The sequence below is a fragment of the Mastomys coucha genome, unplaced genomic scaffold, assembly GCF_008632895.1.
Source record: "Mastomys coucha isolate ucsf_1 unplaced genomic scaffold, UCSF_Mcou_1 pScaffold1, whole genome shotgun sequence".
Classification (NCBI taxonomy): Eukaryota; Metazoa; Chordata; class Mammalia; order Rodentia; family Muridae; genus Mastomys; species Mastomys coucha.
Genome location: NW_022196891.1, coordinates 74,012,405 through 74,037,173, shown reverse-complemented (window position 1 = coordinate 74,037,173; position 24,769 = coordinate 74,012,405). Strand labels below are relative to the sequence as shown.

The 24,769-nt window shown below is 41.8% G+C and overlaps 1 protein-coding gene across 4 annotated transcripts in view; it reads right to left on the bottom strand.

The window, feature by feature from the left end:
* The window catches only part of Sdccag8 (serologically defined colon cancer antigen 8), a 194,770-nt gene that overhangs the window by 74,577 nt on the left and 95,424 nt on the right, over positions 1 to 24,769 (bottom strand). For 3 of the 4 annotated variants that reach the window (XR_004123667.1, XR_004123668.1, XM_031390771.1), the window contains exon 14: positions 119 to 246. The exons of the other annotated variant lie outside the window; for it this stretch is intronic. Coding sequence is in view for 1 of the 3 variants with exons in the window: in XM_031390771.1 (XP_031246631.1) it covers positions 119 to 246 (128 nt within the window). In the remaining 2 variants the exon portion in view is untranslated. The remainder of the gene's footprint in view (positions 1 to 118; positions 247 to 24,769) is intronic. 4 annotated transcript variants of the gene reach the window in all.

The following is a 24,769-nucleotide window of genomic DNA, read 5'->3' as shown; positions in this document are numbered from 1 at the left end:
AGCATCTGCTCCCTTCGGCCAGCCAAAGGTTACAGGTGTTCCTGATGTCATTTCACAGTAAGGCGTGGGCCTGGCTTGTGAGCAAGTGCCCAGGCTCTAATCTCTCCCTACCACCCACCAGTTTTGTCGTGCTGCGTCTCCATTTGCTGTATCTTCTGTGTCAGCTCCTGCTCTCTCTGCTGGGCCTGAAGGGCTTGGGCCTTTGCGTCGTTGCTAAAGCTTTGCTGAATGCTATCTTTTTCCAGTCTGCAAAACAGAGAGGAGACAGACAGAGGCATAATCTGCAGGTGCACGGCCCTCCATCACTCCCCCACAGACCACAGACTGCAGACAGGTAGTGAACTGAAGCAGCAGAAGCTAATCTTTCTGTAGTCTCCCCATCCTGCAGGAGTGAGAAAGTCCAAAGGACTCTCTACACAGTGTGCCATACACACAGAAGTCCAGACAGGCTGAAGGGTGGCGTTTTAAAAATTCAAACAAAATCATAACAATGAAACACCTGTATTTTGAACCTGATTATTTTTTATTTGTGTGTGTGTGTGTGTGTGTGTGTGTGCTCACACATGCCAATGCGCAGGTGTAAAGATCAGAGAGCACCTTGCGCGAGCTGGGTTTTTTCCTTTAGCCCTGTGGGGCTGGGGACAGGACTGGAGCCTTTAGACTTTCCCTCATAAGCACCTTTCCCTGAGGAGCCGCCTTGCCAGCCCTGGCTCTGCATCTTCACAGCACACATGCTTTCTTTCTATTCTTTCTGTCTTGTATTATCATCAATCTTGCATCTTCTGGATGGTCGCTATTTCCTAAGACTGTGAAATTCTAAGAAGAACGTGACTTAATTCTTAGTCTTGGGGAATTTTACTTTAAAACTAAGCCTCGTAGACTACTTCTGGTTTTCTTCCAAGATGTAAGATATACCTTCAGAGACACTGGCAGAGGCTGTTTCGAGGCCCGCGCCACATGCCTGCTTTCATTAAGAACTTTCATACACCAGGCTGCACACCGTGAATGGACAGGAATGTGAAGAGGAGCTACTCCCCTCATCTCTTCATAGTAAAATCTCCTTTTGGGTCACGCTGACAGAATTGCAGCATGAAGACAACATCCTATTGGTGGCTCTCTTTACGAGAGAAACTTCTTTTTGTTATTTCATTTTGTTGAGACTGATCTCCTGCAGGGAGGGTGGCCTCAAACTTGCTCCGTCCCTGAGGAGTACCTTGGATTTCTGACCCTCCTGTCTCTACCCTGAGTGCTGGGTTAGACACATGCACCATCATGCCCAGTGTTGTGAAGTGCCGGGCACAGGCACTCCAGGGCTTTGTGCATGTTAGGCACTTTACCTACTCAGCTACATCCCCACCCAGAGAGGAACTTCCTAAACAAGCTGAGGCTGAGGGGAGCACGGCTCTTGTCACATCGACACCGTGCTCACGTTGCACAGCACGTCTGAACCCTTGCTGGGTGGGTTCTTCAAGCTCTATGAGAAACAAGACGAGGGTTTCCTTCAATTAGGGACTCAGTTATTTGCAGCTCTGATGTCCTTGTGGGCATCTCTCATCCATGCTGCTTTAGTTTACTAATTGAGATATTTACTGCCTAGCCTTTGCCAAACTAAAAATAAACAGTTCCATAAAGCTATCACGACCAGTCTACGTACCGCTGTGGAACTTCAATTCACTGGCTTCTAATTATATGGCAACATAAGGAAAGTCTGTACTGAGATTGGTCAATGCGTGTGGTAGTGTTGTAGTGTAAAGCTCCAGAATGAAAATACACCCACACCTCACTCAAATGGAACCATCAGGGGTCCATGCTAAATGTGAAATAAGGTCCCTTCTGGAACTTCTAACAACAACACCCCCTGGATGTGCTCCAAGGGCTTGTCTCACACTCAGTTCCAAACTAGTATATCGCAACAAATGGGTAGTCAGACGAGCCTACTTTTGCCTCCCCCTTCACACCACGTATTTTCTGGCTAAGGATCACTGCACATGTTTCTTCCTCTTCTTGGAGTGTCCTGGCCCACCCAGCCAGCCCCTATATGATAGGTATGTACTAGCCCTCTTGTGAAAACCTTAAAATTCTACCCTTCTTTCTCCTGTCTCTTCCAAATCAACTATTCTGCCCTGGGTGACCTTGGTATGTTCTGCGTCTACCCTATAGTGATGCCATACATTTGTTATCAGTTTACATATCTGTTTCCTTTAAAATCTTAAATTTTCTCTACCCTAAACCCAGTCAGGACTCAGAACATAAAAAATAGGCAGTGGATGCTAAATGACTGGATGTTCTTAAGCTCTAAGTTTCAGGACCGAGATGAGGGAGAACTGGAGGGAAAAGGAAGGCAAGAGAGGGAGGCAATAAGCCCTTAGGTGAAGCAGGAGGATCTGTTCACGTCTCTGTAAGCAGGCAACGCTTTTTAAGGTCTTAGAACAGAGAGCTCACACTAGTTGAGCACTTTGGAGTACTGCACGCCATAGTCCTGAGCCTGAAAGGGCTGACATGAGAGCCTTCTGTACTCTTCCACGGAACAGCCATAGCCAAGTCTGAGCACAGGACAGGGGCTAGAGATGTGTAAATGAGATGACTCCAAGACTCCCTGTTGACTGTGTCAGAGAAGGGAAAGGGGCACTGCCAACAGTGATGACAGTCAGACAGACATTGCATGATGCCAAGGACAGACTCACCACCGTTCCCAACATAAGTCCCAGCAGTTAGAAGCTGCCTGGTAAGTGGCATTCCGAGCTGACTAAACAAAGAACCACAGGCTAACTCAGCTCTGTTCTTCTGCCCTCCCCCAACTGCACTCTACTTGAGAGGGTATATATGATGTTTCCATGGAAGAAGGCGAGGTGCAATACCGTTTTCTGACTTCCTTCCCCTCTGCCAGCCCTCCACTGTCCTCTCCCCTAATCAGATCTTTCTGATTAGGTCAACTTCTCAAGAAACCTTAGACCATTAGATCTGAAAGGACATCTCATTTTCTTTCATGTAACCATCTCATTTTAGACCTGAACAAAGAGCAAAACACAATCAACTTTAAAAACCCTGAAGGCCATAAACAATTTGAAATCCATTCATAAGTTACACAGTGAATGACTTCAATGCAGAAGTAAGAATAAAACTATCTTTGCTGAAGGAAAACTCTTTTTATAACACTCTAGAGATAATGTAGTAGTGAACCTAAAGAATTAACTAAGAACCACTGAGGTGTTCAAGTGACCCACTAACTGTTTTTCATTCTACACGTGAAAGACATTATAGATACGAGGCATCATGTCTACTGAAGATAAGGCCTAGTGGGCCTTGACTCTAGATGGATTTCAGACTAGACAAAGACAAACAATAACCTCTATGGTATAACAGTCCACAAGAAAGGTAGAGATGGAAGGCGACTAAGGCGTAGAAAGCTCAGAGACTAACCCACAGTGGCTTGATTACCTCATGAAGACATCCCCTCCGCCCCTGTAGGCTCTCTCTCATTGGTTTTCTCACAGTTACTGAAGGTCACATTTAACAAAGCTTGTACTTATCCCTGTGTGACTCTGCAAACCAGAACTCAAGCAATAGTAGCAGGGAATTTCTTAGTGATTATATTCACACTGGCTAAAATCTGGAAATAACATAAATGCCTATTACCTGCTATATGAATCACGTGTGTGGGATAGCCTAGCTGGAGAGAACCTAGAACCCCATCAAGAATGGAAGATGCTATGGTACACAGGGCTCCTGGATGGACCCTGAAAGCAGTGTGTGTAGGGGAGCCATATGTACCATCTTGTGTACTTAGCACTCCAGATGAGAACACCCTACATGATGATGGTTCCATGGTGCCAAACCAGGGCAGACCATGTTTCCTGGTACTGGTGATAGGGAAAGGGTATGAGAGAAGTTTGGGGCTGACAGGAAAGGATCTGTGTCACAGCTGTGATACCTCAAACACTTTATATACTTCTTACAGCACATTCAACCATACCTAAAATTTGTCACTATTGCCACATGTGTTAGCTCATGCCTATGGCCCCAGCATTGGAAATCGTTGAGCCCAGCCGGGACTGCCTAGTGAGTTCCCATATCAACAAAATTTGACTTAGGTTTGTTTCAATATAGCTAATTATTAAAAGAAGCGAATACTATAAAAATGGCAACAGGTCCCTTCATTCTTCCAGTTACATCCATAGCTATCATCTAAGAGCTGGCCATGCTTATGTATTCGTTTGTGAGATAGGGCTGCAGAGTGTAGGTCCAGATGGCCTGGAACTCTCTGCACACTAGAGTGACCTGCCTTTGCATTTCAAGTGCTAGGCTTAAAGGTGTGCTACCATGACAGGATTTTTTGTTACTTTTAATAAAAGAGAATAACAAGGACTGACACTAGACAGGCTTCAAAAATATGCCAGATTGTCCAGTGTGCTGCTGCATGCCTTTAATCTTAGCACTCAAGAGTCAGAGACAGGTTGATTTCTAATGAGTTTAGGGCCAGCCTACAGGGCAAGTTCTAGGATAGCCAGGGCTAGATAGATAGAGCTTAGCTCAAAAGAAAACAAAACAATAACAACAGCAACAACAATATCCAAGTACACAATTACTTAGCTTTTTCTTTTTTTTTCTAGTTATGGTTCTGGCTGACTATATCTTCTAAAACATCCACAATGCTATTTATAACTATTTTCCATATCACTTATTATTTTAAATCTTGCCATTTTATAATCCTACAGAAAAAAATGACCTGTTAGCTCTTCATAAAGTTATTGATAATCTTCAAGTTCAACAGTCAGCCTCCAGTCCATCATCTATGGACCTACAGTGTTACCAGTATCACTAAGTGGTGACTGAGGCATCCCTCCCATCTGCCACATCTCTCCTTAATTTACCTCTGAGAACCCGAAATGCCAGTATTGCAATACAATACCTTGGGGGCAGAAGCTGTTTATTTTTAAAGCACAGAACAGGGCACTTTGTGGCAGTCACCTCTCTGGTTGAAAAACTTCTAAGAAGCTGGGAGTGAGCTTGGCTGTAGAGCATAGCATGCCCACCTCTGGAGTTACTACCACTGCCTATAAAAGAACATCTGCAACAACAAACCTCTGCAGGATTTACACGTTGGCTAGCCAAAAACTATTCTGGAGGGAATGTAGAGAGAAGCAGAAGGCAAGAGTTTGATGCAGGTGATATTTTGGACACTCAGTACCCATTTGTCTCAGATTGATAACACTAATCTTGATCCCTTGGTCTGTATCATGAAAATGCTTGGAAATGTTTAATGACTATTCTTACGGGCTAGGAAAGAAATCTTTCATTTGTAGAGTTAAGCAACATCCACTATAGACATTTCCACTATAACCTGTTTTAAAATACCAGAGACCCATTCACTGGCCTAACGGCTGGAAAGGAAAATACATGATTACCCACATGAGCTGGTATCACGCGACCTCATAATGAATGGGGTTGGGTGAGCTCTCTTGGATTTCTCCTTTGTAATTAATAGGCAATCTGTTGGAAGACGCTGATATTATGCAAATATCTTATTGTAATAACATCTCATCTATATTATACATCTAATGATAATGACATTTCTACTCCATAATTCTTTATGCATATTAGTTACTCTTAGCTAGTTGGTTATTGTCCTCCAAGGAAGAATCTCCTTTTTCCATGAGTTTACTGATCTCACTTTGGAGTTCTGGATTCATACTGTACTCAGTGCATGATAATCCATTTTGACTATTGAAGATTCAACTCATCTTGCAGTTGGGTAGTAGAGCCTGGTTCAAACTGGTTCTTGTGTGACAAGTCGTCTTTGTCCTTGTATGTGTCAAGTCTTTCTAGCCCAGGATGCCATGGGCTCATTTTCTACAGCCTTATGCTCTCTTGGAATCAGCATTTGTCCAGGAAGTCCTTTTGTACATTCCAGTGGAGAAACCAACATGTGTCACTGGGGCATCTACCTCCTTATTTATGTGGCTGTTAGAAAATAAGTGTTTCAATAATACTGGGCTCTTTATTAATAACAGGAAAAAGTATAAAAAATCCTCTTAGGTACTGATTATTTGATGAGCTAGCATTTACTAATGTTTCTCATAAAGTAAGTTCTTCCCATCTTTTATATACCCCTCCTACCAACCCCATTGGATAGGTTGCCTTTTTGTTTTCATTTTACAAGTAAAGAATCTTAAAAGTTATATAATTTCTCTTGGTTCCTCAGTTAAAGGTATAACCTAGGATTTCCACACTCTGTCTCTGACATGCAGGGATTGGCTTCTCTTCAGTCACTTTTAAGAGATGCAGAGAAGGTACAGAGGGTTAAAAAGATTTTAGGATCTTACTTCAGTCATCCACACATGAGTCTCATGTGTCACATCCTGAAGGTCAAATAGTTCTTCCCACTTTACCATCTGTGCTGTATGTTTGGGGCCATATCTTCCTAGAGCATATCTCTTGTGCCAAGAAATCCACCACCCTCTGTAACAGCACTGAAAGGTATCATGGACCGTCCCTGCCTTAAAGCTGGTAAGACTGCTAGGAATGTTGTTATATACATCTCTCTGAAAGTGAATGCTTGCTCATAAATTTATCTACAGCTCCTGGATGGTGCTAATACATTGTAAAGGCAATAACTACTTAGTGGAGAAGTGAGCAGATGAGTGAATGGATGCCTGTTAGGAGAGCATCCTAAGGGTCTTCCAGATGCATGTCCTTTATACTGACTAGAAAAAGTGATGAGAGGATTCCAACGTTAACTAGGGATTTAATTCTGCTTTATCATCATCATCATTCCAAGTAATAGCAACACAAAATCAGTCATAACCTTAGCAGACGGCACATTATTTTCCGTGTTCTGAGATGATCTGAGTGACTTGGCAGTGCCTGGCTACTGCCAACAGCGGCTGTGTACTTATATTTAAGTAAACATTCAAACTCTGGGGAAGGGGAACCAAGAAAGACACAGGCCCTGTAATCTCCCTTCCTTAGTGGCATCCCCATCTTTCCTATGAGAAGTTGCTTTCATTTTCTTTGCTGGAAACTGTGTCAGAACTTTAAGTGCAATGTTGAGATCTGAGCTTCAGATCCAAGCATGAGTCAGTTCTTGGAAAGAAAGCAGAAACTAAAAGGAGGTCAATTTCTTTCAAAGAAATATACACAAAGGAAAGGAAATATTCAACAGACATCCCTGAAAATACATCTCCCTCCAAAAATGTTCTTATAGCAGTTCCAAAACACTTGAGAACTCACCTTCAAGGCAAAGCAGGAGATATGTACAAGTAGATACTGTATGCTGGTATTAGACACATTCTAGTCATATTCACTTACACGTGTGTGTGTGGGGGGGCATGCGCATGTGTATACTTGTTTGTTGTGCACCCTTGTACTAGGAAGAGCTCTAACACTGAGTTATACCAGTTCTTTCTTAGAACCAGTCTGTAGACTCTGTGGGTTCATCCACACACGACTGTGCCTTCTGTCTTACAAGACACAGTCAGAGGCACTGACCGGCTTCATCCACACACGACTGTGCCTTCTGTCTCACAAGACACAGTCAGATGCACTGACCTGTCTTTTCTTCCAATGAATTCAGAGATTTGGAAGAGATACTCTTGTTTTACAGGAAATATCTCAAGCTTGGGATATTAAGTTATTTCCTTTCTCTCTTTTAAAATTTTTATTTTTTATTTATGTGCATCTGTATGAGTGTATGGCATGCGTATGTTGGTGCTTGTGGTGGCCAGAAGAGAGCATCAGCTATCCAGATGTTGTAGTTATACAGGTGGTTGTGAGCCAAGTGACAATGTGGGTTCAGGGAACAGAACTTGGGTCTTCTATAAGAGCTGCAGGCTCTCTTAGGCATGGAACCACTTCCCCAGCCTCACAAGAGGACTTGCTCAAAGCCACCTGTCCAGCTAGTTAACTAGCAGAGCTGGAACGAGACCTGTCTTCTACCTCCATGTCCAATGCCCTTTCCATTCCACAACAACACTGCCTTATATTCAGGGAACTAGTGTTTCCTCAAATAGTGTAATGCCCATCCAGCAAACTTCTTTATAAGAAACACAAATGAACCAAGATGCGCCAATACACAAAGGGCAGACCGTGTCCTGGAAGAATTTCTGGTGTAGTCAAACAAAATAAACAATGTTTTTATTCTTTAAAGTGCAAGGCTACCAGAGTGTGGTAAATATGGAAATAGGGCCACATTCTTACTGCCTTTCTTACTCAGGCTCATGAGGCAGGAGTGAGGGAGTGGCTAGTGACAGAGGGGTGCTGCCAGGAGACTTATACAAGTAAAGACAGTTTGAGTAGAACTTGAACTTACAAAGGCTGGGGAGAATACTGTGGCCAGCATGTGCACAGGCCCAGGGAGGAGGGGAGCCAGGTGCCTGTGGAAAACCGCAATCATCTGGCACAATCAGAGGCTGGGATGTGTATGTTGTGGGGTAGCAGTGAGCAGTTGGTGGAGGGGAGATTGCTGAAGAAAGATGAGACTAGAGATGGAAGCAGGAGCCAGAACTTGAAGCTATTTTTAAGGCCCTCATCCCGAGGGAAATAGGGAGCCAATGTAGGGTTTTAAGCAGGAGAGTGTTGTGATCACACCCGTGCTTGAGAAAGATCACTCTGGCGGCAATGAGGGAACAGATGGAGAAGGGACAACACTAGAAGCAGGCAAAGCACTTATTACTACAGCAATAGTAAGAGCAATTTCTACAATGGCTTCTTTAGATGTGGTGGGAACCACAGGTATATACTTAGGCTAAATGGCCATCAAATGTGCACTTGACTAGTTTTCTGTTTCACTTTCTCTCATTGGCCCAGGGCAGGAGTGAGTGGGTGATACATTAAATGATTGTTGGACAAAGTTCCTATGAACTGTAAAGCACTTCTATGGCCTGTTTTAAAGTACCATGTGCCCAAATTTCCACACTAAAAATGAATACAAATCTGCTGCTACATAAATAAGTTAGATGATGATTTTTGACTTTGCATCTTCACATCATCAAAAGTTTCTATTTTCCACCCATAATTTGTTCAATGTAAGATTTGTCTAAGTCTTTGGTCCATTCATGCTTTTTCCCCTTGTAAACTATCAATATACTCAGGTATCAATCCATCTGATGAATAATTTCAAATCAGGTACTAATGGAATCATTATACGGCCTTTCTATTGCTAAATAAAGGATGTACATCATACTAGAATAATATTGAGCACTGGAGAATTCCTGCTCTGCTATTAAAATCTTAAATTAGTTTATAGAATATGAAACTACATGGAGAAGATTTGGGATCATTTGTTAGCTATTAAATTTGTTGATAAATGTGGCAAACAGTAAGAACTGTTATTAAGTAAATTTTTGTAATAACTTGTTCATCAAACAGGAGAGTGATGCTTATTAGTCTGGAGTGTCAGGGCAGGGATGAGAGGACTTGCCATTTGCAGAAGAAATACGTTTAAAACATATTGACTATGCCAATGCTTTCTTAAGCAAACCACACCAAATTCAATGCTCACTTTCAATGCTGGGGGGGACACTGTACCACTTGCACACTGCGGAGCTGAGAAGTACTACACTTCTGTGAGAGACAACAGAACTGAGGGTCCTCAGATTCCCACTGTCTCATTCTCCACAATGGGGGAAACTCTGCTCTTGCCTCTGTAATTAGGATGTCACTGCTTCCTCTCACCACCTCTTTACATTACCCCTCATCATCCCTCTTGCTAGATCCTTCTTCTGTCTTCATCTTGATAACCCGCTCCTTCGTGTATCCTAAAGTTATTTTCCTACTCTCTTCTACATTTCTGCTTGTTAGGCATGTCTCAAGAAGAGGAATATAAGCAACTAAGATCCCATAATACCTCTGAGAACAGTGGTGGGCTTTGAGCAATCATCTCTGTATCTCTACTGATAGTAGGGCTATGGTATTCCTTTGAACACAGGCTGAAGAATTTAAGTAACTAGGTCTTGATATCTATCTACCAGGCTTGGCACCAGAGTCCCTCGTGTGTTAGCTCTGTGCCCTTAGGTGGTCTAACTTCCTACTCAGTGAAAAAAACAAAACCAAGAAAACAAAACAAAACAACAACAACAAAAAGTACCAGTGTCCTTAATAGTACCTTTCCTTATAGAACTATTCAGATATTACACATACAATATTTTTGGTTTAATGATAACATAGTAAGTTCAAAAATAGTAATTAGTACAATCATTATATGTACTTATTTCTTAGAAGATGGCTATTCAAAGTGAAGCAGTAATTATAACAATCTCAAAGATAGTCAGCCTGAGGAAAATAAGACCTCCTGCATTGCAGCTAACAGCTACCTAGGGAAGGAAGGAAGGTGTGTCGAACTGTGGGTGTGCACTTGAACTCGAGGACACAGCTGGGCCCAGGCTTAAGCCCCTGCTCTTTTCAGGACTGTGATGTCAACATAAAACTTCATTCACCTTGGTCAGCCTCAGGGTTCTCATTCATAAAGGCTCTGGGATGCTGCGGGGTCTCCACAGGAGAGACTGTCCAGTTAGGTCACCATTTAAGGGGTGTCTAAATCTGAGTAATGGTCTAGCATCTAGTTGTTTTCTTAATCAAAGTTATTTTCAACAACTTCTAACATGTCAAAGACGGATGGTAAGCCCTAGAATCTTTGTAATATCATGCTGGTACAGTCTATCCGCTCCTTTATCTTATTCCTCCTCAAGAGATAGTATACCAGAACAAGAGTAGTCAAAAAGAGGTTTTGCTACTGCCAACAAATTTTTAAAAAGCAAAAATTGCTTTGTTTTATTAAAAGATCCCATAACTCTAGAAATCATAACCTGGCATTTAAGCTCATACAATGCAACTGCATCTATGTTATGTAACATGGGGAAAACTTAGGGATAAATTTACAGCTAGTGAATGCTAGTTTAGGAGGCCATTGAGCATCTGAGATGGAGCTAATGGAATGGCCCTGTGCTGTGAACCAGACTCAGACGGGGGAGAGCACAGCAGGAAGGAACATGTCTTTAATAATGTGTCATCCTGATCACATACAGAAATGATGCTATTTTCTAACTATTGAATTAAATAAACCACACTATTAAAATTAATGATATCCACTTTCTTGTACTTAAAAAAATGTGGCTATTAAGCACACATGTAGCTTATTTGTAATTTTTGCTTTTCATATGTGTTCCATGTTGGTCTATCTAAGGATAACCCTCTGGTCCACCTCCCATATCAAAGCATTATTTTTAATCCAGTGTTCCACAAATAAAAATTACAGTACTGCCAAAATATACTAAATGCATATGCCTTCTGAGGGCATACCTTCAAAATTCAAAACTTTATAAAAAGTGTTATTAAAACAACATTTGTTTTAACCTTGAAAATGTTCTAACTTAAGTCAGTCATTTTTTAAAGGGAGAAGAAAGGTTAATTCTAAGAGGACAATGAGGATGGCTAAGGCTAAGAATGTACCACATCACATGAGATAAATGCTGAGCCTGGAAATGTAACTCAGTGGCAGAGAGCATACCTGAGATGTGTGAGCCGCATCCCAGTTCCACCCGTAAACAATGAATGGTATCCCTTTTGGTTTTTGTAAATTAAATCTGATTTTAAGTAACTCTCAAAATAAACCATCACACTTAATATTAAGTTACAAACCAAGTTACAGAGTTATTCAACTATAGGAAGATATCATTTCTGTACATGGATGCAAACTCAAATACAATTGGAAAATGTTTAGCATTTGATCATCTTTATTTTTTAAGTGAGACATAACAGCTTATCTGAGAGTTTTCTAGGGATTTCTGTACTCAATTTCCAGCCATCATGTTCCTGATTTTAGTCATTTGTTTGCAGTAAGAAATGAACTCTTTCCAAGTTCTCCCAGAGACCATATAGTTATCAACCTGCTAGCCAGCTTAGTGACCCACCCCTGCCTGGTGAGTTAATCTGCCTTCCTAGTTAAATCTCTTCTTATCTGCACCGTGAGGAATACAAATAAGCCACTGAATGGTTTCAGACTTCCATAAAAAGCAGTGGGGTTGAATTTCTGGAAGAAATCTAATTTGAAAACCCAGAAAAGGATGGGGTGGGGAGCTAGGACCACACAGACGAATTCCTCTTGAAAGTTCCAGTTTCAGGCATCCTTATCATTATAAGATGGCTATTTATAGAAAACTCACTGGTAGAGTCTCCTTGTAATAAGGATAAATTATAGGCAACTTCCCCAGCGTTTGCAGAGAATTAACATGCAATAAATGCAAAGCTCTTGATTTTAAGACTCCTCATGACGTGTTCCACTTCTGTGGCATGCATACACATAGCCGGGAGGCTGAGCCTTGTACTGAAGGGTAGTGAAGAATCTAGAGTACGATTTAGCTGTCCATCCTTTTAAGCCTCAGGCAGAGATTGTCAACAGGTTTATAGACCAAAGTGTCCATACTAATGGTTTATTATATTAAATCTCAGAATCAGATTTGAAAAGTATCTAAATTTACCCAAATGTCCTTAATGATGTAAATATCAATGTTCCCTTCAAGAACAATCATAAAAGCAAAATTAGGACAGAAGATATGGAAGTCCTTCTGGCAAGGTGACTGGTGTGGGTGGCAGTAAGGAACCTTCGCACCCTGCACCCCATTTCAGAGGACTGGCTAAGCTCAAAGTGGACGGCATACCCTTCCTTCCCTTTCTATGGACTGCAGAGCCTAGCACAAATGGACTGGTCAGGGGGAGCAGGAGCTGAGATACAATGATGGGGATTTAGAACAAATAATTGCCATTCGACTGTTTATAGATGCCTTACCATAAATCAACTCAGTTTTTCCTGTGTATCTTTAAAAGCTTCCTTCTGGGTGATATATAGAGACTTAACAGAAAGTTTTCATGAGGTATGGGTTTTTATATATTTGCCTGATAAGTCGCACTGCCAATTAGTCCAAATGGGCAGAACTTGTAGAACGAAAAGAGCAGTATACTAAGGAGATGGCCATTCTACCCCCTGCTGCCACAAAACAACTGTGGCCTTGGGCCAGCCACTCAGCTCCTATGCATGTCAGTTCTTAGCTATTATAGCAAGTACTGAGTTAGGTAAATACTTGTATTAACCCATTTATTTAATCTTAAGGCTAAATTTATAACTGTACAAATTATAACAATGCTTTCTAGATAATATGGACATAAATACTGATACATAAACTCACAAACTTTTCTCCACTGTGTCTGATATCTGTGGAGAAGAACTGAGGCTTCCTCATTTTGGAACTTTAAGTGGTGTCCTGTGCAGCTGGAAAGGAACATGTGCTCAGTCGATGATGGTTAAGAGCAACCGAGCTGTTATCCTTTAGTGGAGAAAACCTTGCATGACTCACTTAATGAAAGGCCCTGGATGAACTACCCTGGGTACCACAAACTTGATCTCCTTGGGGGAAGTTCCTTGCTCTATCTAGGAAGGACAGGCAGGGAGCCCACTGTATGAGCTAAATGTTAAGAGTGCAGCAGTCATTGCTGTAGGGTGCTTCCTGCTTGCATGCTTCTCTGTCACGCTAGGACACTGACAGAGTAAGACAGCAGGAAGAGCCAGCTCGTTACAACAGAAGCAAATGGACTCCAGTCTATTGATCTCAAGTAAAATTTGAAATCATGTACTATTTTCACTCTGAGACATAGCTGTACATAGCCTTACCCAGACTAAAAAAAAATGAGAGCAAAAGCGCTCAAGTCCACAAGCAAATAGGATTAAATAAACATCTTCCTCAATTAATAATCAAAGTTCGTTTCCTCCTATTTACTGGCAAAAGTGTGTCGTGGATCCTAGATTACTTGGAAATTCAAAGTGCTCCAGGCCTCCAGACTGCTCTGGGTCAGACTGTGAACACTACTCAATTTCCTGTCTCTAGTCTCTATGAATGTGTGCAGACAGTAGGTTCCGAAAACCTGAAACCAGCCGTCCATTTTTGTTATCATCTTTGATATTGTTCCCAGTAGCCCCTCCTCCACTGGCATCTTCTTACTGGTCACATAATTCAGGAGACTTCAGATAGTGTGGGAGGTGAAGGCTCACAGCAGCAGCACGCATGGTATGAGCAAAGACTATTAGCAAGGATGGAAGAAAGTTTAATTTTAAATTGTCCAAGAAAACAAGAAAGCCCTCTCTTCTTGCTGCTCCACCCCCCGCCGGCCCTGTATGTTATTCCTATTTCGAACTGTACCTTAGTGTGCAGGAGTCTACCTGCGAGCAGGCTACTGAAGGCCATGAATGCCAGGGCCACCCCAGCAGCACAAGCTGACTAGCAGTTTGTGGCTGACAAATGTGTATTTTCAAGCACTCTCCTCGATGAAATAACATGCTGGACTTCACAAAATGAACAGAGACTCCGAACAAGAGAAAACAACCCACAGCATCCATCCTAACACTGCAAATTCCTTGGATATTACAGATGTCACCCGACACTGCATGCATTTGCTTCCCATATGTGAACAAAACTGAAGCATCTCAAGATGAATTTGAATGGAATGTTAACCTTCACTTTATTTATTTATTTTTTTCTTTTCTTAGCTGATCAAACAATTTTAGTATTATCACAACGGAGCTTCTGGCTGGGGGGGGGGAATAAATTAATGGATGGATTTAGAAAAGCTTGGAGACTTAAAAAAGAAAAACCAACAAAAAAAAAACAACCCCCCCCAACTTTCAAATATCTATACTTGATGGTGCAAAGAGCCAAGATGAATGTATTTCAATTGCAACTTCCAAACTAAACTCACAAATTACTACCATTATGCTAAGTGTTAGCTACCCCACTGTGCAGTTTTGCTTTGTGAATTTTTACCTTCCTCTATGAACACTTTTAGCCACGGATCGCACAGCCTTTCAATGTTTTCTGCCTTTTCCTTTAAATAAACTGGCTGTGGCTCCTTCCATCTGGTTCCCCTTCCGTCAGCAACCCTGCACCTGTTCACACCTCCTCTCCTGTTGGATTCCACTGAACATTTCCTCCTCTGCCAGGGCTATTCTGGCACTGGCAACCTTTCTGTCATTCAATCCATCTGTCAGAAGTGAACTTTGTTTACCGCAAGCTTCTGCTTTCTTCTTCAAGAAGCGAAGCCCCTCAAGGTCATTGTCAAGTGAACTGTCGGCAGGGACTGCAATCCTCTCCTGCCAGCCAGCAGAAAATGAAGTTCTGTTGTGTAATTCACTTGTGAAAATTACTTTTGGGTTTGGGAAGACAATAATTTGGAGTTAAAGTAGTAAAGACAGGGTGTTTTAATGATCGTTTGTAAAAGCAGACAGCTGATATGTATTTTCTTCATGTGTGTCTGCACTTCTCATTATATTGAGTAGGAACTATATGCATCAGAAGCAAAATAAAAGTTTTAAAGTGAAATCAAAATATCACAAACAAGCTTACACTATGTAAAAATTGCTCCATAGTATGCAGCATTGACTTGAGGGATAAATATTTTCACTAATGAATTAGCCAAGGGAGAAAGTATTCCAATTAAGACATTTTACACTGAAAGGCTTAAAATGTGCAAACATGTACCATTTCGATATTAAGCTAAGGATTAACACACAGCTCCATCACTGCTTTGAAAAACTTATAACCCAGAATACACACATCAAACCATGCACATTTTAAATCTGACATTGAAAAATAAGGTTCGGCTTAAATCATGACAAAATAGAGGCTGCCAAGTGAACATACAATCTACCTAAGGAGGTGCGAGCTGCCTGACGGATCAGCTCTGTGAAGAACAGGAACCCACAGAAGTGAAGGGAACTGGACATTCAGTTCAATCGATTGTTATCCTCAGCTACGGGAGACTCGCCTCACAAGACAAACACAACCCTCTCGGGTTTAATTGCTTATTAGTATTTTCAGATACTATTACTGTCCAGGAAAGAAAAAAAAGCAGTGACTGTCTTCAAATTTATTAATTCAAATTTAAAATGGGAAGCTTTTTTTTTTTTAGGTATGTAACCAAAGCCTTGTCAGAAAGCACACCTAAATGTGAGAGGACGGCATTCGTTCAGAAGGCTGGAGGAGACTTCCCAGGATCTCCTTGAGGTTTAATCAGGTCTCCGACACTAATCTTAACCAGAAGTCTGCAAATGTTTTTATAAATTCCTTAAAAATTAAAGAATTCAATCTTTTCTTTTGAAAACTGAAAGCAGGTTTTAATTGTTAACCAGTCAAGAAAACACACGGAATTTAAAATTTAAACCTGAGGGTTTTGATTGGTTAAATATGCACAATTTATAAAACAGATTTTTCTCAAAGCAGTTTTTCAGACATGTGAAGGAAAATCATTGTGTTGCTGAATACAAAGCTCAACAAAATTTGCAGCTTAAAATTTAACTGAAGGGATATTTTTAGCACCAATTCCCAATATATTACTAACCCTAAATATAGTATTTAAATCTTTCTTATGTAATCTGCAATAATATTTAATATAAAGATTTTAGTACTGAAAATATGAGCTCAAAGTATTCTTTCCTTATGTCTCTGAAATAGAATTTCTACATAGTTTCTGCTTTATGTGGAGAAAATTTCAAAACTGATGTGCTCAACAAGCTTAATACCTTCCTGGATATTTTTTCTTTTTAGGGTAATCTGTGTTTGGTGGGCATTTGGTCACCTGGATCCCTGCTTCTCAATGGTACCGGGTTAGCCCTGGTAAGTAGAGCCCTGTGGTGGAGGATGTGCCACAAGAAAGAAGCAAGCATTAGCAGGATGCTGGTCTAATAGAGGCTGCCTGCACTACAGTGAGGGACCTGGCCCCTCAGAACACTGATTCTGAAAGGCGTGTAACCTTCTCTTGGACATTGGTAGATAAGAACAGAGACGAGTGGGAAAGGTCACTGAGCACCCCTGTAGCATCACTCCCGGCCACACACAGGAGCCTGGATGCATGCTCTCATACTCGGCTCCCTTCTGTAAAAGCATACGGCAAAGAAGAGGGAGCAGTCAGGGCTACTGTTGCAGAAGGACTCACTCAGGAGCTCAGAGAATATTTGCCTGCCGAATACGCAATGTGTTTATTTTAATCTTCAAAATAGGAAGAATAGGAAGGAGAAACTTTCATTTGATAACAACACCTTAGACACAAATGCTACAGAAAAAAAAAAAAAAGGCAGCACACTTATGTTGCCAGGTTGCAGTAGAGAAGAGGCAAGCCGTTTCTAAGGGCACTACTAGGTGAAGACAGAGCTGATGTCGTTCACATCTTTAATGCCAGTTTTCCTAAAACAGCATATGGGTGTAGGATGCAAGGTAAAACACTTAACTCCTTAATAAAGAACTGATGTTAGCTTCTCTTCATTCTGAATACGCCTAGCTGCTCTGCTTTTCTAAGAACTACACAGGCTGCAGACGCTATCATTTCCCCTGCTTTACTGCTTTCTGTCTGCCAATGTTATTTTGACAACAGAGGATATTCATTTTTCACCCTTTTTTCTCAGTTACCTTTAGGCAAAACCTGCTTTGAGACATGAAAATATTGCAGTACTGTAGGACAAAGACCTGGGAGGCTTTCATAGACTTGATGAGAGGGAAGACGGGCTTGCAAGAGTCTGTTAAGAGTTAGAAGAGACTAAATGACAACTTTAAATCTGCCACAATCATTTACTAATGTGCCGCTATATCAAATAAGTCTGATTTTTTGACAGCACCAAATTAGATTTATTGCAGAAACTGCTGCATAAATAGCATATGGCCATGTTATACCACCTATTTCAAATCCTGGTAATGCTTCCCCCTCCCCCTCCAAAATGAATAATTTGAGCCAAGCTATAAACCTTCTGGGGAAAAAAAGTAGAAAGAAAGATACAAGTTCGAAAAACAGATGTAGGAGACCTGGATCTTGTTGTCAAAATCATAGCATTTGAACAAATGTGCTGACCTATCTGGAATCATGGCTCCTCAATGCACAATTAAATTTAACAGGTTGGCTTCTCAGTTTTGCACAGTAATTTGATTTTTGTTTTAAGGTTTGGGCTTTAAATTATGCTTAGATTTTGTTGTTCGGTCCACAATTACACAGAACAAAAAAAGATGAGCAAGTGGCTCTAAGTCAAATATTGCCTAAATTAGGTTATTAAGAATTATTAAGGAGAAATGCACATATCACCTGGTTGCTTTTAGTTTTCATTTGTGAGAGATTTATGCAGAAGACATCATAGCAGGAAGTCTTTTCTAATTTTAAGTATAGCCCTGATGCTGCAAACTGTAGATAAAATATATAGAGCGATCACTTGGCGTGCTACAATGGAGAAGAGAATGGCAGGGCCACACGTGCTGCAAAAATCAAAGTTCTGTGGAAGCTGACATTGAAAACTCAGATGGGCAGTTCCTCTGTGGTCAGTCTCTCTCCAGTACCCAACCCCATCCGCAAGTTTGACACACTCCAACTCAATTCTCCCTTTTGAACAAAAGTTTCAGTGCATCCATAGATGGGAAAGGCATCGCAAGGTCTTCTCGCAGACCAATGGGCACACCACTGCACACATCGTGGCGCTGAGCTACCCCGCAGGCTCCCTCTCTGTGGTCAGTCTTCCCAGCTGCCCTATCTGTTACTGTCTGATTAGTTCTGCTAAGGAGCCCCTCCCCTGCCAGCTTTCAGTGCCATCTGTTCTACACAAGATGGCTGCTGCCCAGCAACCTAACACTGCCCTCCTACCTGGCACCCGGCTACCATCCTTACCCCAAAGTGCTAACACAGGTTCTCGCTGCTGGCAGAGTCAGGGTTTCATTACTACTACTTTGACAAGTGCAGGGTTGTTTGTAATTTCTCTTTTATCCTGATTTTGATTGTACAACCGCCTCCCACTGATTCCGTTTGCTTCAGTTTTGTTGCTCACAGATTTTACTCTCCGCATTAATCTCCCTCTGGCATGTTACTGCATCTGTTCCCTTTTTTATTATTAATTTTCAAATTCCCACCATTTTTGACAAAAAGGAGGTAATCTACACTCTGTTTCTGCCCATTTCATTTTCTTTAATTTGGAAGATAAGTATGAATGCATGCCAAAGAAGTTAATTCTCCGTTAACAGTTTGTTTTCTGGCATCCCTAAGCCTTTGTATATGAAAGACAGATAGGGATAAATGTTGACGGAGTCACAGCAACAGAGTCGAAACCATTCCTGACTCTAATGAAAAGCAAAGGCGCAGAGCAGCATCTAAGACGTTGTTAGTGACATGAGCTGTCTCCAGCACCATGACTCCCTCCACTTTTACAGATAACTCTTTGTGAAAGTCAGTCTGGGTGCAGGATCAAAGTCTGGGTTCCTCTACATTCTGACATGGGCTTCCTTTTTGCTGTAGATGGATTTCATTATTCCTTAACAGGATTATCATCCTTTCTCGGGCAAAACATTGCTGACCAACTCAACCACTAAGGGTTCTGAATAGATGTCTTCTTTCAGGGAGATAAAGAACCCACATGCCAGCAGTGCTCACAGTAGGACTTAAGGAGCCCAGGGCTGCAACGCTGCCACCATTAGCAAAGGACGATATCAAGAAGGAATGGATGGCCTTCCCTCTAAAGACAAAGATTAACTAAGATTAGAAATGAGGAAGTATTCTCTGTAGCCTTAGTTTGTCAATGCTATAACCTTGCCAAAGAGGGCTAGTTAGAGTAATGAATCAAGTTAGAGTGACTGACCTCAAGTTTTCTTAGACTGAACATTGTGACAACTTATCATCATCATCATCATCATCATCATCATCATCATCATCATCATCATCATTTTAAAACATTGAAGTCTCCGAACAGACAGAAGCACAGCCCCTCTCTCTAATTTACAGAACTCTGTGTTAGCATGATTTTACATATCTGTGCATCCTCATCAAGCCTCAGCTACAATTTGTAAGAAATGAAGGGCAGTTTGACAGAACAAGGACGTGTCTAAATCAAGCCAAGCCAGGCTGCTGAAGCACACTGAACCAGCCTCCCGGAAGGCAGGCAAGGGCACTCCGCCTCCATGTCCCACTAGGGACGTGGTACTTTGTTTTTAGATGTCATGCACAAGTAGAAGTGCAGTCATATAAAATTCCCCTTTTACCTCTGGGTCCATTCTTTTGGTAAATCGTTTAGTCAGAGACAGGCTCTTACCAGTAAAGACAACAGTTTTCAAGGCTGACTTCTTAAGAGTACCTTCTCTGGAAAAGGAATTCCCCCTAGACCTCAAAACCCAAGCAACCCATTTTCCTTTCCTTGTAAACCCCAGGACATGAGAAAGATACTCAGTTCTCTCCGAGTAGGTAGGATGTGTGTGCTAGAGGCCACACAGAGCCACTGTGGAACATGGATTTCACTTAGCTAGATGACTGCCTGACAGGCTGCTCCCAAATGTTGCTTTAATCTGTTACTTAGTACTTGCTGTGACCTGAAGTTGACTGCATTCCACCCCTACCCCCAATAGCAGGCTTATATGTGTAACTGTGCAGCAGTGTGCTCCCCACGAGGCTGACTTCAGTCTGTGTCGGGGAGCAGGGAGGAGGAGTGAGAAGAAATGAAACACCACTAAGCCGATGCTTTGTTACCTTCTCTCCATGTGTCTTACAATACTATGAGAGGGCACAACTTTCTTTGAGAACCACTCTGACTTGGGGGCATTATTCTGACACATGCTGCTGCCTTCCCCCTTCTATTTTCATTGAACTTGATGCTCCTTGTTGTTGAGTCAGGCAAGTGGTGTGGGCAATACTCTCTCGCTTTCCTCTGGGCTTCTTCAGGAAATGAGTTGGCTGGGCTGCCACCGTGCTCCAGGCTGTGGGCCTGTGTGGCAGGGGAGAAGAGAGCATCCCCAGCGTCGATTCTCATTGCACACACATTTGGGCGTTGCAGAACTGAGAGGAGCGAGCCAGGGAATGTTGAGCAGAACCTGCAGACACACATTTGCTGGCAGCCTCTAACTCAAGTCTCTCTGCCCGGGGCCACACTGAGACCAGGGTATCTCGTCTGTCAGACAGGTGGAGAGACCACGCATAGGCAGTGTGGTGTCCACCAGAGCAAAATGGAATGCCTCTGTTTTCCTGGCTCTTTGACAGCCTACTTTCCCTGATACTGGGTGGGGGAGGAAAAGAGGATGCAATTTATAACAGTACCAAGGCCATCTATTTTGAGTCTTGAAGATGTTGGTTGCACATATATTCATTTAAAATTATTTTTGACATGCTCTCTGCTTAATTTATTCATGAAAGGAGTACAAGAGGGGGAAAATGAGCTTAACTTTTAAATGGAAACTTTCGGCTAAAAATTCTTGAATAAAACTCAAGAGGAAAAACTGAAGTTAACTGTGCAACATAAAGAAATACACTGATGCTACATGTCTTCTTCAAGTGAGCCCAGTGGGGCTCAGGGCTGGGACCTAAGCTAACCGATGAATGCTACTCTTGACTGGGCTCAGGGCTGGGACCTAAGCTAACTGATGAATGCTACACTTTTTTCTTTTTCCCCTTAATAAAAAAGAGTAGAGGTAAATTTATGCTAAACACCTGATGCCAAGCTTGGTGTTGGAGAACTGGAAATAAAGAGAGGGCTTGGTTCTAGCCCCTGAGCTTAGACTTTACAACCCTCGAAGTCTATCTAGCTCTAAACTATGGGTTTTTAAAATTTTTTTGTTTGTTTTTATACTTTTGTGTGTGCGAGTGTGACTGTGGCATCTCCTGGCTGACTTCAAACCTCCTTTTCTTTCCCTTCCTCATTGTAATTCCTAGCTTCCACTTATAAGACTCGTTTTCTTCATCTATTAAGGGATGTTCTCCATCTAACTCTACGTTAGCACTGAGACCCAGGGCATCTCAAACTTCTTGTAATCAACCAGGTTTATTTGAGCTCCTGCTCATTTGTAAATCACTAGTTTTGTAAAAATGCAATATTCTAAATATGTATGCACACTAATTGAACTGCTTATCAATTTTTAAAAAATGATACCCACTTATAAAGCTCCCTCATTACCAGTTGTTGCCATTTAAATTTCCATAGGTGCTAAGGGTATGTGTAGCTCAGTGGTCGCTATGGTCATAGCATGCATAAGGCCCTGAATTCAATCCCCAATGCAAAGTAAGAAAAGAAGGGAGGAAGAAGGAGAAAAGCAATATGTCCATCTATAGATATGTTAGTCTCTACACTGACACCGTGTTTATGTTCCTCATGTCACAGACTAGCAGCAAGCAGACACCACTGTGCAGAGGCAGACAGTGCGCCACATGCTTCTTGTTACTTGCAGTCAGAGTTCATTCTCTAAAATAAACAACCAAGCAAACTTAAGAACTGGCCATGCCTCTTTGGACTTATATTGGCAATGGGCAATATCAGGCTCAGATGAACATGAACAGAGAACCTCTCTTTCTACCCTCTTGCCACTCCAAACTTTCTCAGGCAAAGAAAAAAGTTACTGATTATATTTTAAAACTGACAGGGACAATGGAACAGGACAACCCACCTGCTCTTTCCTCACCCAGCGTCCTTCACACCTTGACCCCCCTACCCCCCACCCCTGTGATATAACTTCCTCCTGACAAAGTGTGACTTTCCCCTGGGCTGCAGAACACCATACCCCAAAGGCATGCATGTGAATCTAGACACGATTTGCTTCTAAGGGAGTAATCCTGGAAAGGAAGATTTTGAAAGTGAAGCTTGGGAAGTCATACTCTTGAGATTTGAAATCAAAGGCATCTCCTTTATCTTCAGTTTCAGAATAAAGGATTTGATCTGTGAGATTAAAAACAACCGAAAGAATGAGCCATCCTCAGACGAGGAGCGCTCAGCCATGATGGTGCACTCTGACACTGCGGTAGTGCTGGCGCCAGTCCCCAGCCCCAGAACGAGGAGAGCTGGCTGCACTTGAACTGTTTCTTCCTTTGAGGACTTCTCAGAACTCAGAGTCTTACTTATGCTGCGTAGTCAAACTAAGTCAAGAAAGCATTTGTAGCACTTATTATCTGGAAGTTGAACATCAGTCACTTTAGCTTCTAGGACGCTCCAGAAAGAAAGTCGTAATCACCTTTTGTTCCTGTAAACCTGTCCATTACAGTAGGATAGCCTTGTGACTTCCCTGTTGTAGCTTTTCTCAATTTCAAAATGACATAAAAGCTCAATTGCAACCTGCTATCTATTTTGGTCAGAGGTTAGATCTTCCCATATGGGTCATAAAAGTAGGTCAGGACAAAATGATCATTTATCAGTCTCTCACTTAGATTGCTGCTCTGAGAATTCTTTGAAAAATTACTTATGTAAAAGGGGACATAAGGACTTTCATGACAATCACACTGATAAAAGCAGGAGTCTGCAAGTTTCAAGACAGGCGCGGCTCCCATTAGTATTTAGGGCAATCCACATCCAAGGCTTCCTACAGGAATTTCCCTTCAGGTCGGGTATGAGGAAAGGAAACATTATGTTGTGGAGAGTGCCCGCCACTGTGAGTAGCTAGTAAGTCACACAAACATTCAGAAATGGTTGCTTTAGAGTTTTGTTTCAAATTAACCTGACTCATATACACACAAAAAATAATCTTATGGAGGGATTCAAATCTTGTAGTTCTGTAGATGTTTGGATTTGTTAAAATTAAGTATGTAAAGGGATTTTAACTTTTCTCCTTCCTCTTGATAGAAATCAAGTCCAAATGATAGTTTCATTATGAGCAATTTAAATGGCCAATAAAGGGCTAACAGAAATGGCCCTGACAATACTCAACTGTAGTAATGGATATTCCTATAAGTACACGAAGAATCAATGAACACTTATTTCTATTACAAATTAGCATTACTGTTTTTCTCAGTTGTCTTTTTGGGAACAATCACATTTATCCATTTCCCTAGCAATCTACATAGACTTCCAGTCTAATGAATAAGGGATTAGCTTGGCAGGCAAATTACTAGGGTTCAAAATCTGTTTCTATAACATGTAGTTGAATGACCTTCGATGACTCATTTTACTTCTCTATAAACTAGGGAAACAGGAGCCTATGCCTAATGAAGTTCCCAGAGGGCAGCGTAGCTGGCCCTCTGGCCAGCTCCTGGAGCACAGCATTGGTGCTCAATGAGTGTCTGTTTCTGGTGTTAGCTTTATTCTAAAGCTATTACAGGGATCATGACACCAAACAGAAACTAAAATGAATATACTCATAACCCTTAGAAGAGATTTCCCTCAAGGGGGATGAAGAAATCAAGAGAAAGGAGTTCTCTGTTCTACAAGGAGTCACAGGCAAGGCTGAAGCAGGGAAATTAGGACTCAGGGAGATCCTGAAAAGAAGGTAAGGCTACAGTTCGGCTAGAGGAAGCCGAGGTGTCTACTTGTAGAGATTTGTGAAGGGGGAAGAGCTCACCACTGTGGGTCCCTGCATCAGCAGTGAGGATTTGTGGGGAGGAAGCGAGTGGGAAGGCCAGAGTCTGCCAGATGACCCACTGTCCTGCTGAGTGATGGGGCCTTTGTGACGGCTAGCCAGTGACAGCTTGGAGAGCAAGATGGTACTCAAGATGATATAGATCTGACTCATTATTTCACCAGCATCTTATAACATAGTCTACGTACTTATTTTTAATCTTTGGCTAGAAAGTGTCATTCAGAATGTTGGAGAGTGAGTGGGGAGTGCTTCCTTGCAGGGTGGATTTGAACTTCAGCTGCCAATCTACACTAAAATGAAAGATGCCTTATTCCCATTTACACTCCTGAGTAGACCAAATGGATGAACAATGGATGAATGGTGGGGGTAAAAGTTATATATATATATACGTGTGTGTGTGTGTGTGTGTGTGTGTACATATATATATGAAACTCAGCCCAACG